Raw genomic sequence first — 15,653 nt, forward strand, 5'->3', positions numbered from 1 at the left:
GAAGAAAGCTTAATGTAAGATCACTCAATAAGCCCTTTGGTTTTCATGAAATAAAAAAATATGGTGGGAGGAAGGATCCATGCACTTCATGATAATGATAAGCCACGCAACCATGGAAGTTCACTACAGCAATTATGTTGTTCAGTCTATGTCTAACTCAAATTGGGTTCTGTCCAATCTTACACAAGTATGGGAAATGTTTATTTTTTGTTTATTTGCGAAATGTGTTTGCGTTTTGGGAAATGAGGTTGTGCTTTTGGAAAATGTTGTTTTTTACTTTTTAGTTCAGGAAAAATTAGTAAAAAGCCAGCAAACCTCTGATCTGCTATAAAATATTATTTATGTTTGGTACAATCATACTTACAAAACATTTACAAATTTTCATAAAAAGTCCCAATTAATTTACAAACAACCTCATATACATAGATGGGTACAGAATAAATAGTTATCATGAACAGTACAGTATAGCAAAGCATGTTTTGTGCACAGGAACTTGTTTAAGATAGACTCCTAAGATTCAGTAAATGGAAATCTTAATACCACAGCATAGACTAATGTGTGCCTTCAACATTGTGGCAACAGGAGATGGAGGAGATGTATATACTGTATATAATGGTAAGGTGTCCACAAACTATCAGCTATGTAGTTTATGTAGTTTAGTGTGATTAATGTATGTTGGAAATAAGGTACTATAAGCACCTTAATTTATGTAACATTCTTCAAATTTTCAATCAATATATATAAAAACAAATACTTGTAAACCAAATATATTTTGTTTATACTGATTACATCAGGACCATACCCTGAGCTATAATTTCTGTACACATATATAGTTCTACAAAAATGTTATATTTGTAATCTTAAGTCATATACCCTCAGTACTGTACTGATTTTTTGTCAGGCATAGGAAATAATTACATTTTATTATAGCAGTAATAAGTAATACTCTAGACATAGGCGTGCACATATGATTTTGCTAAATATGATGTTGCATGTCACGCAGATTCTTAAAAAATACAAGAACAGTTAGTGGGAGACTTGGGCATTTACAAGGGCATGGTATGCTCCTTGTGTGGCAAGTAGCTGGCTGTGTGTGCCTTGCTCAACCACCTTGCCATTCTGAATGACTGCTATGATGTCAGCATTCTGGATAGTGGTTAATCGGTGAGCGATGACGATGCACGTGCGACCCTGACGAGCATCATCTAGAGCTTTCTGCACAATCTAAACCACAGCAAAGAGACAAAATAGTTTAAAGAAAACAGTTCTCATCCAGAAGCTGTAGACACCAATAAAACCTTTCAAATTATCTACAATACCATTATGGAGAACAACAGTATAATGAAGGAATAGCTACAAAAATATTAGGCTGTTGGGGCAGAATGTTCAAAATGAAAATTTTTAAATAGCATTTGAATACTTGAACTTTAAAAATATTATTTTTTTGTTTGTTGTTTTGTTTTTTGGGGGTTGCGTTAGCATTTTAATTAAATAAAAATAGCATAGTGATTCTATAAGTTCTACTGAGGTCGTTCATTTGAGGTCATAAATAGTCAGAACTGCTATCATGACAATCTTTATTACTGTATGTTTTGACACAAAAACACAGAATTAAAATGGGGGTACTAACATTTATCCATTACTGTATGTGGTATGTTTATTTGTGTTTGCTATCCTTTGGAAGCCTGGATGGTTTTGTCACCTCAATCAGCTTTCACTGGACCAGTTATGTAGCACTTATGTAATACACTTTTGACTTTTGTTTGTTCTGTGTAATATGCATGTGTAGTTGTTTTATGGTTCTTGATTAGGCTTCCGTCTCACCAAATGCCATCTTGTTTGGTTGGTCTTAGTTTTCTATTCAAACTTTGCTTTATGTTTAAACCATCGAATAGACAGTATGGCAAAGACAGCAAGGAGCCTCTTACTAACCTTTTCACTCTCTGTGTCCAAGGCTGAAGTGGCTTCATCCAGTAGCAGCACTTTAGGTCGTCGGACCAAAGCCCGAGCAATTGCTATCCTCTGTTTCTGGCCGCCAGACAACTGAGTGCCTTTATCTCCCACCCGTGTGTTGTATTTCTAAAATGATGTGCAATATGCAGGTCATGAATATAATCAAATATAAAACTGTCTAAAAGTAAAACCGAAAAATAAACTGCCAAAAGTTAATGAGTACCATACTACCACAAACATTTTTTTCCTACAAAGTTAAAAGCACATAATTGTCTACAATGTCTTTGTATGTTATAACATTAAGATCTCCGTACGATGGAACCTGCTCAAGCATGACAACGTCCCTATGTCAATTCCCCATAACTATTTTCCAAAATCTAGTAAAAAAGCTCTAAGATTGGAGGTTATTATGCTATCAAGTGGGGACTAAATCCTAACTAAATCTGTGGCATGTTCAACAAGCACATATAGGTTTGATTGTTTAGGTGTTAAACATTAAAATAATCTTCTTTTTTTTTAGCCATAATGTCAAACTACGCATGCCATTGCCTATTATAATTATGAAAGCCGTTTTATGATGCTTGGAATGTTTCTTTTGATCTTCACCTTATCTCTGGTTGTAATTAATACTGAGTGCTTAAAAAATGGTGACCTTTCAGTGAATTAACTGCAATGGCAGAAAGTAGCAATATCAAACATTTCACTAACAAAGCTACATAACAGTGGGCAACTATGGGCTAGATTATGATGGTTTGTGTGTCTACAAAGAGAAATAATGCAATGCTGACTTTTTTTCCCTCACTTGACTAGAATCTTCACTCTTGGGATATATTAGAAGAATACATTCTAAAGATTTTCCAACTTGACTTTTAACTAGATAAACAGTGTACAATGTGTACATGTAATGCTGTTATTATAATAATGTTATAGAAATCTATTTGTCCTTTAAGGCGATTCTTTGTTATTATTGTAAAGTATAGTAATAATAGTTTTTGAAAATTTATACAAGCAGAATGAAATTTGATAGCAGTCCATGTTTGGCCCAGTTTAACATCTTTTTTCTATGCAATTTATACTGCATGCTAATTAGATTAATATGGTGGCAATTAAATCTTTAATGCATTTTTTTCAAGTTAGATCTACAGTTACATTTTTATGAGTTAAGGATTTTTGTAAAAACAAAATGTAAATAAATCATGCACTTTAAATCAAAATTTACCTCTGGCAGGTCAAGAATAAAGTTATGGATATTAGCATTCTTAGCAGCCTCCTCAACTTCTTCCTGGCTGACAACACGGCTGTTGTCTCCATACTGGATGTTTTCAGTTATAGTGCAATCAAACAGGGTAGGTTCCTGAGAGACCAGACCCAGCTGAGAGCGCAGCCAAGCAAGATTCAATTTCTTCGTATCCACCCCATCCATTAGCTGTGCAATAATAAAAAAAAAAGTAATCAATGTAGCAATTAGTTTAAAGCATTGTTTTTCTTTTTGGCAAAAATTGTCATATGTATTACATAAAGCAGACGTATGCATAGCTGATATCACAAAGTAATTCTGTGACAAAAATAACAAAAGTAGTTCTATAATCCTAACGTACCACATGCCCACTGGAAGTGCTGTAGAAGCGCTCCAGCAGTTGAACTGAGGTACTTTTCCCACAGCCACTGCCTCCCACCAGTGCCAGTGTCTGTCCTTGAGCCACTGATACGTTTAGGCCTTGCAGAATCTTCATGTTTGGACGTGTTGGGTATGAAAAGTGCACATCACAGAACTCTATGTCTCCCTTAAAGCTTGCCTGAAAGGAGAGCGGGAAATCATGATATATATTAAGAATATACAGGAGCAGCTTTGGGCTGTGAATGCTCCAAATAAGTAATATAGTATGGGGTACGATAGGGTTTGGCTTCCAGTTGTAGGTTCAAAAGCCAAGGTGAAGATATATCACTTACTGGTCTTTCCCCTGCCTCGTTGTAGATGTCAATCTCAGGTACCTTTGCAAGTAAGTCTAAGATTCTCCCAGTTGCAGCTTTAGCTTTGGCAAAATCTGGGGCGAATGACGAGGACTGGCCGACACTCATGGCGGCAAATACAATAACAGAAAAAACCCTGATAAAAAAAAGAAAATTAGTGTTCTAGTGAGGACTGAAGTACCCAAAGTCTAGCTAGCATGATACATTTTTCAGAATTACTTACAGGAAAACATTCTCAAATTCAGTGTAGCAATGTGCAATCAACCAGGCTCCAAAACGGAAAATTGCAGCATTAACCAAGTAAGGAATTGCTTGAGAAATAGCAAAGGTGAGTCCATAGGTGGGGGCTTTACATAGAGCAGACCTAAAAAAAAATGTTAATTTGTGAAATTAGACATTGAATAAATGTTTATCAAATACAGAATTGACAGCTTAAACCTATGTGGCTTGGAGGTCTGTGTTTTGGAAGAAGTGACATTTTGCTGGCATGGTTTGGGTCCATTGGTTCCCCAAGAGGGAAGTACTGTAATGGTTCAGACTGTTTTCTTTTTTGGACAATCTTCTTCAGGATGTCCCAAAACCACTGTGCATAAAGGCTCACTGAATTGATTGATGGTGTTTAAAAAGTATTCAACACATATACTATGATGTTTACAGACATTGGATTTCAAACTAATAACAAAACCCATGACAGATTTTGGACAAGCATGTTGGCCTATTTTGGTTCTTCTCATCATCAACATAATTGAGAAGCATTGTGTTAAACCCTGTAGTACAGTTATATAGATTTGTGTCCTTGTAAATGCTCAATTAAGCTGTTCTGGTAGCTTGTGGTGGGCAAACAGCTATACCTTTTAAGAGAATTTTTACTTGTTTTTTCTTTAACTTGTCATCTGATTGTACAGTATATATAAAAGAAATGAAATGTATTTTATTCATTTGATCCATAAATAAATGCAAGAAATGTACTATACTGTATCTAAGATGTACCGATATGGTTTACTGAGGCTTTCAGTAAACTTGTGGAGGAAGACATCTTCTTTTGTCAATGCAACCACAGTCTTGAAGTTTTCTACAGCTTCTGTGGATATCTGTGAAACATAAGCATAAGGTTAAAATGGTAGTTAAATTACAGGGTCATATTTTACAGACCAATAAAAAAACCTCCCTAATCAAAACATTATCCTTTATTTTATGATTAATTGCATGTGTTTGTAAGTAAAAATGCTTGCATTCATGATATGATGTCCAAATAAAGATAATACAAAATACATAGAAAGTAATAATAATACCTTGCCAGACATCTCAAGTGCATGCTGATCTTTGGACGCATGACCTCCCAGAGCTCTCATCTGGATGAAATTGGATCCAATGAGGAATGGCACACAGGCAAGAATGAGAAGGGTAAGTTGCCAGCAGAAAATAAAGGCTATGATCACAGCAATGGTTAGGGAACAGATACTATTGGCAATCAAGCCCAGTCTAGATCCCGATGCCTAAAACAAATGGGAGAGAAGGAGAGTGAGAGTGTGCACATTTTGACCTTTAACACTGATATGATATAATAAAACTTATTAGCTGCCCTTGATGAATTATATTACAATTTTCTAGTACAGAAAATAAATGCTTGTAAAACTGTACCAATGTTTAGCTGCTAAAATTCCAGAACCTCCTTATAATCGTCACTTCATAACATTGTTACCCATCTGCCAAGATTGTCCAGTTACTCATTTATTCATAGTATTGTGTTAATTACACAATATTGCTTTTATACTATAGTTCTACATACACCATTTATTATGAACAGTTTATAATTTATTAGTTTGCAGGTTATTTTGCCCCACCAACAAATATTCTTATATGACCGGCAGAACTAACTTACTGTGATTAGTGCAGTTAACAGGGGTGAAAGTAGTTTTAAATTCTTACTGGTACTATGTAGCCAGGAGGAGAATAAACATAAGATTTAGTTTAGATTTCCACTTATTCCATTTCAGAATATCAGCTAACTACCTGGCTTGAATGCCAAATAGTCTTAAATGGAAAGCTAGTGAGGTAGGGTGTTAAATCACTTGTTCCACACCAAGTATTGCCCTTAATAAGGAGTTAGAGAGTAGAGAATAACTCAGATGACAAATGTTTTTTACAACAACATAAAGACACCAGATATGTTTTCCTGTTAAAAGTGCTTCCGTGACTGGTTTTAAATGTGAGTACTGCAGACCGTACTGACCTATACTGGCGACCTACAGTTAGTGTAATTAACAATTGTTAGATCACCTGTGTTGCACAGTGATGCATATAGTTAAACATCTCGGTCCTGTTATCACCACTATTATCACCACTCGTGGAATACCTCTCATCCTATCAGATTACTCAGTCAGGACTAACTGGTGTATAAGTGCTATTATAACTGAACAATATGTGAGGACTAAAGGGTTCTAAAAACTTTATCATGAGTCCTTAAGGTGGTAAGTCACTTACCCCTTTAACCATTGATGCATCTGTTGCTAATTTAGTGGTTAGCACTCCCACTGCATTGTTGTGGTCATCAAACCAACCAATCTCCTACAAAAAAGGCAGGTAGTATCAAAATGTTAGCAAGGTACAGGATGTAGCCTCCTCATTAAATTAGAGTATTGCAAAGATCAATCATATTATTTGGTCTTTTAGTAATACTATATGCACTGAAGTGTTGTCTTACCTGTCTCAATACGGCTTTAAATAACTGACTCCTCAGCCTCATAGTTAAAATTTCCCCAGACTTGCCATACATTATGCCCTGAAATTATATCCCAGTAACTCAGTATTTAAAATGCAGAACAATAAAATATATAGCGATTAAATAATAGCAATTCAAATAATAAATTGCTTACAAGAGTGATTGTATTTATTCAAGTGTACCTGAAGTAAATAAGTGACAAATGACACGCCTCCAAGGAGGAGGAACAAAAGAGAGAACATCAGAGTCTTCTGTCGCTTTACTTCAGGGTCAGTTTCAGCAAATACCTACACATTTAAAAATCCATAATAAATTAATAAAATCCTTGCAACCAAAGCTATAATAAGTGAAAAATGTGTCCTTGGACCAGTCTACTCACTATGCATAAGTCACATGCACACAAAGAACAAACCTGTTTGACAAGTAGCAAACACAAGGAAAGACAGCTACTCACACCAATGATTTTGGCAAAGAGGATAGCGACACAAGGGTAGACAGCTCCTCCCACAAAGCTGGCCAGTACACCCACTGTCAGGTAGGCCCACTCAGGTTTGTTCAGAGCCAGAATCCTGCTGAAAGGGACATCTGTAACCTTTTCTTTTTCCTGATGAAGAGATGAATAGATTTAACAATAAAACAGCAGTTGACAGTTATCTTGTATGTAAAGTCATTACGTGTATTCATTTATTCATTAATGGATATTTGAATAACAATACTTAACATTAATACTTAAGAGATATCTCTTTGTTGTACCATTTAAATGCTCATTCCTATTGTGATTTATTGAGACTATTGTTGCATACATTGTACCTTCTTTTCTTTCTTAGATTTGGACTTCTTTGAATTCCTTTTTGATGATCTCCTTTGAAGAGTCATGCTTCGTCTTATTGAATTTCTCTCAAGTTCACCTGTTTCAATTGTGACTTCCGTCAGGTCATCAGAACTGTCAGAGAACTCAAATGTTTCTCCCTCATCATTTTCTTCATCATCATCATCATAATCATCATCATCATCTGGACTTCCCTGTGACTATATACCATAGATAAATGCGAAATGTTAGAATATAGAACACATTTTGTTTTTATTTTAACTGATTCCACATCTGCAACTGTCTAATTAGACTACTGATGGGTAGCTGCAAGAGTACCTGTTGTGTGACAAGAGAGTAATAGACTCCCTTCTTGCTCATGAGCTCCTTATGAGTCCCATGCTCCACCACCTGACCATCTTTGAAGCCAGCAATTATATCAGCAGTACGGATCGTTGATAGCCGGTGAGCAATCACTATGGTGGTTCGGCCAGCTCTTGCCTGGGAAGCAACAAAAGCTGCTAAATTGTACACCAGGAATCAAAAATTGCAATGACCTATCAATAAGGAATGGCATAAATCTTTATCTAAATGGTGTGTGGTGCTTTGGGAGGTTATGTGTCTTGCTTACCTTATCTAAAGCAGCCTGAACAATAGCTTCACTTTGTGTGTCCAGGGCTGATGTTGCTTCATCCAACAAGAGGATTTTGGGGTTTTTGACTAAAGCACGAGCAATGGCGATCCTTTGCTTCTGCCCACCACTCAGCTGAGCCCCACGCTCTCCCACCATTGTGTTTAACTTCTGCCTCAGAAAAGCAAGTCAAACATTTATGTGGTCTTCAAATGAAATGTGAAAAATTATTTGTTATCTTGTGGCCTTAGTAGTATTATACATTGTAGCTACCTGTTCTGTTTCTAAGACATAAAATACAACCTAAAGGTCTCGCAAATAATATTTAATTGGTAGTACATAACACATAAGTACCACGGTTTTACTTCTTATAAAACACCTTTTGTAATTTATTTAGAGGTCGTAATAAACTTTTACCTCGGGTAGTTTGGAGATGAATTCATATGCATTGGCCTCTTTTACAGCCCGTTCTATGTCTTCATCAGTGGCATCCTCACGGCCAAAGCGAATGTTCTCGGCAATAGTTGTGCCAAAGAGTATAGGCTCCTGGCTCACAATGCCCATGTTTTCTCTCAGCCATCGCACATTTAGAGAACGGATATCTCGACCATCTAGGGTCACCTGCAAACATCAGAGCAAGTAATCAAACAAACAACCGACTACAGACCAATTTCCCAAATATTTTCTTTTGTCAGTAGCACCCTAAATTTAGCATACTCACCTCTCCTTGATCTGGATCATAAAACCGTTGCAGCAGTTGAATTGTGGTGCTCTTCCCACAACCGCTGGCCCCGACCAGAGCAACTGTCTTTCCATGTGTTACTTTTAGGCTCATACCCTGAAGGATCTATGTCAGGACAGAATATAAATGTAAGGGACAATATAAGTACTCCTTCTTCAAATAAGAAAGCTATTAAATTTGAACATTAATTACCTTGACATCCTTTCTGGATGGGTAACTGAAATGAATGTTTTTGAATTCAATGTCCCCTTTCACACTGTCGGGTTTGTAGCCTTCCTTTGAACTGCTGTCAATGGGACGAGGCTATGATGGCATAGTAAGAATTAAGCAAGTATCATATTGTTGAATGCTGATACACAATCATTATTTATGCTTACAATAATATTCAAACTAATTAATAAAATGTTTCAAGGAAAAAACTACAAGTACTTACCATATCAATCGTATTGTAGATGGCGTATGCAGCACCACGGGCTTTAGCAACACTCTCCAAGTTGGGAGCACCCTGACCCAGAGAGAATGCCCCAATCATCACTGAAAAGAATACCTACAGAAAAAAAAAAGGTTTTTAAAACCGCCAATAACATGCCAGCAACATAAATATTACAACATTGCCTGGCCAAAGCAATGTGTTGCTTTATAAGGGTCAAATTATTGGCCTAATAAAGTAAAAAGAAAAGACTATATTTATAATTACTGAAATAGGGTTAAACTGAACTGTAAGTTAAGTATTATATACAATTTTTGTCATAGAAATACTAGCTATGTTACTAGTGAAAGTTTATTAAGAAGAACACATATGAGACGTATGAAGCATATGAAGCGATTTAACCACCATGCACAGTATAATGCCCACTTTACAAGCCTCTGAAGGCAGTGTTATCCCATGAATGTATTTTTTTAATTCCTCTCATGGCACCCATACTGTATATTCCATTAAGGAAGAGTGGTCCTAGGACCATGTGGAATCATTTTCACTTATGAACTGGTTACCACAATGTGCACAATAACCAACGGTGGCCAAATGAAATATTAAACATACATTTAAATATATATTTTTTAAAGTTATTAAAAGCAATTACTTTAAATCAGAAACAGCTGGTACATGCTGTCATATGTTCTCAGTGACATGACTCACAGTGAGGACTCTTCCAATTGTATAGTTGTCTGGTTCATCCACTGCCAGCTTTGTGCCATACCAAAAGGCGAGAGCATATGTTCCTAATATGAAGAACTGTGTTATCCCTAGTGACAGATTTGTGGTAATAGATTTCTTCACTCCAAAGTTTTTTGCATCTATTAAGTTAGTTTCGTACCTAAAATAAATAAAACATGTTTAATTTATATTATAAAAATGTTTTTTTTTTTTTCAGATTTAAACTACACTGTCATTTGAACACTGAAGAAAAGACGTTCTTACTTTTGTAGAGCTTTCTTTTGGCCATTAAATGCAACAACTGTCCTAATGGCCACAAGTATCTCCTCAGCCACAGCTCCTGCTTTAGCATAGGCTGTCAGCTCTTTACTTGTTAGGTTTGCAAGAATCTTTGTGGACAGAAATTGTAATGATATATATTAATTATATACTGCCATTATTTTCATGAAACTGGAACACATTCCCATGATTATTAAAACATAGAACTTACTATAATTTTATATTAATATTATAATATAATATTAGCACTCCAATTTTTAAAGAAATTGAATTATATCGATTTTTTTTTAAGACAAATGTTCTATGATTCTATACGTACTTTAGACCATACACCAGCTGATCCTGCCAGAAGTGGACTCACTGCCAAAATTACCAGGGTCAACTTCCAACCGTAAATAAATCCAATAATTATGCCTGCAATAAATCTGCAGAAGAACTGCACAAATATACAGATCTTGTCTCCCAGGCCATCATTGATTGTGCTTATGTCACTGTTTTTACAGTCAAAAAGAGAATATTGATGAGAGAGAGTTATATTGCATTCAGCTGTGACAAACAATAAATGTAAATTGTAAAAAAAAAAGAAGAAAAAATTGTAATGGTTGATCCAACCAGATAGCTTACTCTGTGAGTCGAGTGTTGAGTTCTCCAATAGGATGTGTGTCGAACCATGCCATCTGCTGATGGAGGATCGCATGGAAGTACTTGTCTCTGATCCGCTTGGTCTGTCTAGTGGCCGTCAGTACGAATAGTGTGACTTGGCATGTTGCAACAAGGAAAACCGCGGCCCCAATCCCAACAAAGTAATAAGCATATCTGTGTGTGATTTACAAAGAAAAGTTGTGTACATTAACACCTTTAGGAAAAAAGAAATTTGTGGCCGAAATCAGGTTTAAGAAATTAATGTTTTATCAAGAAAAGAATAATGCAACTGACCTTGTCATTGATGCTTCAATGTCAACTCCTGGTATAAGAATGCAGCCTGAAGTATTCATTGTAATGTTTAAATTTCCTGTAAAATGTCATGAACAGGATGAGTAACTCCCATGATGACTGCATAAAGTAGAGTACTGGTATAAGTTTAGGAGTATGATATCTTACAGTTCTTAACTGACAAAAAAAAAAATCAACAGAACAAAGGCAACATAAAGTATTTTAGTAATGTATTGGGCCACCATAAGATACCAGATCACTGTCAGTATTTGGCATAGATAGAAGTCTCTGGAATTATTCTGGAGACTTTGCTTAAAGATTACTATTTCAGCTTACTGTATGTTTTTATGAGAGTGATGGAGAGAGCTAGCACTTTATAACATACTATTCCAAAATCTCCAATTGATGTTTAAATGGGTTAAGAGCAGGTGACTATAAATTTCATCATATAACTGTTCATTTCTAAGTGCTTTCAGACTAACATGTAAACTAACATGGCCCTGATGATTATCCATCTTGCCAATCAGAGTATGATGTGCATCATATATACATGTACCTGTAAAGTTGGCCTGTTGTCCGCTTTTTACAAAGCTGTCAGTCATCTCTCCAAACACAATAACCATTATGGGCAATGCAGCACCATGAATAGCAGCACACAGAAGAGCAATCAGCATCAGGAAGACATCTCCACAGGTGGCATAACGAAACTAAAGAGAAACAAAAACACACACATATAGGCAGTAAGTAATATATAGGCAGAATGTTACATTTAATAGAATTCAGTAATTTGTGTATTTGTGGTTTGCAATTCCAAAAGAAGATAAGCTTAAGATTTCCTTACCAACTGAAAAAGGCCAACTGTTTTTATTGGTTCCTTTGGCTTATCAGACTTTTTCTTCTTGCTTTAATATCAAGGTAATAATAAATTAAAGTTATAAATCAAATAATAAAATATTTTTTTTATTATTTCATAATTTTTTATTTTATTTACTTCTTGGTCTTTGATTTTGATTTGGGTTCCTCCACTGAAGTATTCTCTGGGTTCTCATTCTGGGGTTTTTCATCTTGTGTGAAGGCCAAGTTATGATGGCCAACAGGAATCACCTCTGAAAAGATCATTTTTTTATATGTTGTTTACCAGTTAGTTTAATTGCACCTTTATCTGATGTATTTGTAGAAGCTGACTTTACATAAATAGTGATTCATGCAGTGGTTATGAAAACTGGGAGTGGAACAAACATACCTGGTTGGTCTGGTTGGGGTTCGGCATTCTGTTCTTCTCTCATAGTTGCATGTGGTATTTATACCTTCCTTGAAAAAGATAACAGCATTGTTCAAAAAGTATAAACTTCTATCTTTCATATTAAACGGATGTATTTAGTCATTAATATTCATTCCTGATCTGTTGTGAAGCAATTAAGATAGGAAATATATTTAAAGCACTCTTAGCTATTCAAGCTTAGTATAATCTATAATCAAGTTGGAATAATCTGATAATTTATCTCTCTTGTCTGGCTTTTGTGGTATTTTTGGTTTAGGTAAAGTTGCAGTAGTTGCACAGAGTGTACAACATGGTATAACATCAAGATATAAAAATAAATGAAAAAAATGTAGAGATCGGAAAGTCCAACATGTTAATTCAAGCTTATACACTAATGAAAATCGGCTCATAAATGCACTGCTGTACAAGCACAGCAAAAATCATCCAGCCTACTCTCATCGACATCAGACTGGGAGCTGCGGGTTGACCTGGGCAGGCAGCTCAAGTTCCCGGAATTTATAACATCAACCTCATTGAGACCCGATATAGTTTTAACATTTGCATCATCCAAGCAAGTTCTTCTGTTGAGACTGACAGTCCTGTAGGAGGGCCGCATGGAAGAGGCAAATGAGCACAAGATTTTGCCATGGAATAGAATCATAGGAGCTGCAAAGAGAAGAGCCATCAAGTCCATCACAGAAGCCGCAGAAAAAGCCTCGAGGTGGATTTGGATCATGAGGTCTGCAAAGTGGGCCAGCGCTGCTGGGGCACAAGTTGGGGCTTGATCAACCCCGACTGGGTTACCTGAGAGAGGGTGTTTGATGTTGTGAGACCCGAAACACCCGATGATCTCAGGAAACATTACTGATTATGTGTCCCAGCGCATCCAGAGATGTATTTAAGTACAACTAGTTACGTTTAAAAGTAATAAGTAACTATTACCAGCTCCATTTCAGGGAAAGTAATATACTATTACTTATTACTATTTTTTTGAAAAAGTAATATTATTAGTCACTAGCTAGGGTTTGTGTTACTATTGAGTTATTTTTAAATGTTCTGCCCTTTGTAAAAAAAAAAAAAAAAAAAGAAGAGATGCATTATTTTTTTAAAACATGTTTGGATATACGCGAGAATGTACATGGAAGGAGGCAGTAGTGATGCAGAGCAACTTTAGAGGGATACCAAAACATTTGACCAGAGCATGGCCATGGAGTCAGGATAGGGGGGGACTAAATCAGAAACAATGGTTTCAAAGGTCTTTTTGAGCCTTCAATTGGATGCAAGGTCCAGTCTGTCCAGTTTCTCCTGATGCACATGACATACAGTACTGTGCAAGAGACTTAGGCACATGCAAATAAATACTGCAAAAAAGGGATGTCTTCTAATTTAAAAGTTACATTAAAAATTATTATAAAAGCAGTAAACAGTAATTAATGAAACAAATTCAATATTTTACTTCAATGTTTTACTGAACATCCTGCAGACCCAGAAACATGCCTTTTGAGGACGTTGTCGCACCTGTTTCTTTTTTCAAATGCAAATGCTATAAGCAAAAACCAGAAGCTTTCTTTGTCGGAAAAGTTATCTATTACATAATATTTTGCTTTCTTGGTCTACAGAGTTTTGCTGTTCAGAAATCATTTTGGGAAGAACTTAATAAAAAATAGAATAGTCATGAAATAAACATGCCTGAGAATAGACATGCACAGTATAACACAGTTTGTAGTAATAAATAAATAAATTAATAAAAAAAACAACAGTGTTTACCACATTCTTCAGCCTTTAACTAATTGACAATTTAACCCATATTCCATAATTTAAGCATCTTCAAGGCATTAAAACTCCTCTCAGGAGGTATAGACAACCAGTAGAAGCCTCACTAACACTTCCACTTGCCTGAAGAGTCCTCTTACCACTTAGTCTAGCATGTATGGCACCCTGGGCAAACCCCCCTTCAGTACACCAGAAAATAGTAATAAAAAGAGATTTGCATTACTAGTTACTGAAAAAAGTACTATTTTACAGTACTACATTGCTACTGTAATACGTTAATCCCATCCCTGACATTTGACGTAATCAAGTAAACATTTATGTGGAATAATTAACATATTTAGTGTTTAGTGTTTAGGATTATTAAATACTAAAATAATTATATGGTAAAACCATCAGACAGAACAAAAACTAGACAAGTAAACCGGAATTAAAAATTTTATCGTCATTTGAAATTCTTAGAATTTTGCAATAGGGAATTTTAAGAAGGGGATGTTTGTTCAACAAAATCAGGAAATTCCAGATTTTCAAACCTAAAGGAGCAACACAAAGAGTGTCTCTCTTAAGGAAGGTTAAAAATGACATCAGCAAATGTTACAACACAACTGATTACAGTTTAAAATATATTCTGTTCAGACTATATAATATAACAAAATGTATATGCTAGTCCTAGGCAAATCTGTTGAATGACAACAAATAACTCGGAAAATAATCTTGGGCAACGTCACCCCACCTGGTCAATGATTGTTAACGGTATACGCCATAACAGTATACATAACAGTATAAATAGCAGTATACTAATTGTTCAATACTCATTCCACTTCAAATTTTAACTTTATTTGCTTTTTAATCTAAAGATATTAAATAGATCTATTAGTAATTAGCTACAAATAAAAGAGCAAACTGAGCTGCAAAAATAAAATAAAAATATGCAAATGTGGTTCAGCACAGCACACAAGACCATCACAGTTATCAGCTAACTTATTACTATTAGTACTCCAAGTTGTAGTAATAGAAATAATTTTGTATGTATATTGTCATAAAGGAAACAAAAATGTGAATACACTTACCCTGCTGTGTGATCACACAAGTCAATGAACATTATTTTGGTCAGGAATGTTTTGTGAGACGCCTTGAAGAAATTATTTATATTATCCAGTACGTCACCACCCTGGGGACACACCCACAGGACTGTGTCAGATGTCATGGGTTGAAAAATGCAGTAGAATAGTTTTTAATTTTGCTACAGTTTTTTTTTTATTATTATTATTAATTCTGCTTGGAATACCTATTAGGGACGTAAATGACTAACAGGTTTGCCTACATTGTATAATTACATAAATAATAAACATACTAATCACTGTTATGTACTTATTACTCATATATTTAATTAACATTTTTTTTTCTTAAACAGAAATAATGTGCAA

General features: G+C 35.4%; 1 protein-coding gene across 3 annotated transcripts; it reads right to left on the reverse strand.

Annotated features, from left to right (window-relative positions):
• Positions 1–323: 323 nt before the first annotated feature.
• On the reverse strand, positions 324–15,383 carry abcb5 (ATP-binding cassette, sub-family B (MDR/TAP), member 5). Of its 3 annotated transcripts, none has more exons than XM_053494132.1 (29): positions 15,297–15,383; positions 12,439–12,506; positions 12,187–12,301; positions 12,037–12,097; positions 11,752–11,902; positions 11,199–11,274; positions 10,887–11,078; positions 10,582–10,753; positions 10,248–10,372; positions 9,966–10,143; positions 9,261–9,374; positions 9,020–9,130; positions 8,807–8,932; positions 8,503–8,706; positions 8,086–8,256; positions 7,794–7,955; positions 7,457–7,675; positions 7,101–7,250; positions 6,829–6,933; positions 6,629–6,706; positions 6,409–6,492; positions 5,217–5,420; positions 4,915–5,015; positions 4,148–4,288; positions 3,904–4,060; positions 3,552–3,749; positions 3,173–3,379; positions 1,933–2,079; positions 324–1,224 (listed from the first exon to the last, which is right to left on the reverse strand). In XM_053494132.1, exons 2-29 carry the CDS (start codon positions 12,479–12,481, stop codon positions 1,027–1,029), a joined length of 3,990 nt encoding a protein of 1,329 aa, XP_053350107.1. In that variant the 5' UTR covers positions 12,482–12,506; positions 15,297–15,383; the 3' UTR covers positions 324–1,026. The 3 variants fall into 3 exon arrangements, with proteins under 3 accessions (XP_053350107.1, XP_053350108.1, XP_053350109.1); XM_053494133.1 differs by having other exon boundaries at positions 12,439–12,502; positions 15,297–15,338; XM_053494134.1 differs by lacking the exons at positions 9,966–10,143; positions 10,248–10,372; positions 10,582–10,753; ... (5 more) ...; positions 12,439–12,506; positions 15,297–15,383 and adding an exon at positions 9,910–9,965.
• Positions 15,384–15,653: the final 270 nt, after the last annotated feature.

This window comes from Clarias gariepinus, chromosome 4 (genome assembly GCF_024256425.1).
Source record: "Clarias gariepinus isolate MV-2021 ecotype Netherlands chromosome 4, CGAR_prim_01v2, whole genome shotgun sequence".
NCBI classification, from domain to species: Eukaryota; Metazoa; Chordata; class Actinopteri; order Siluriformes; family Clariidae; genus Clarias; species Clarias gariepinus.

Bases quoted from the DNA above. Each gene is read 5' to 3' on its own strand.
- abcb5 (XM_053494132.1), bottom strand. From the start codon at position 12,481: ATGAGAGAAGAACAGAATGCCGAACCCCAACCAGACCAACCAG. The intron at 11,079-11,198 runs GTCAGTTGCATT...AATCACACACAG, and splicing joins ATTGAAGCATCAATGACAAG to ATATGCTTATTACTTTGTTG. The intron at 8,707-8,806 runs GTGAGTATGCTA...TGATGTTTGCAG, and splicing joins ATGATCCAGATCAAGGAGAG to GTGACCCTAGATGGTCGAGA.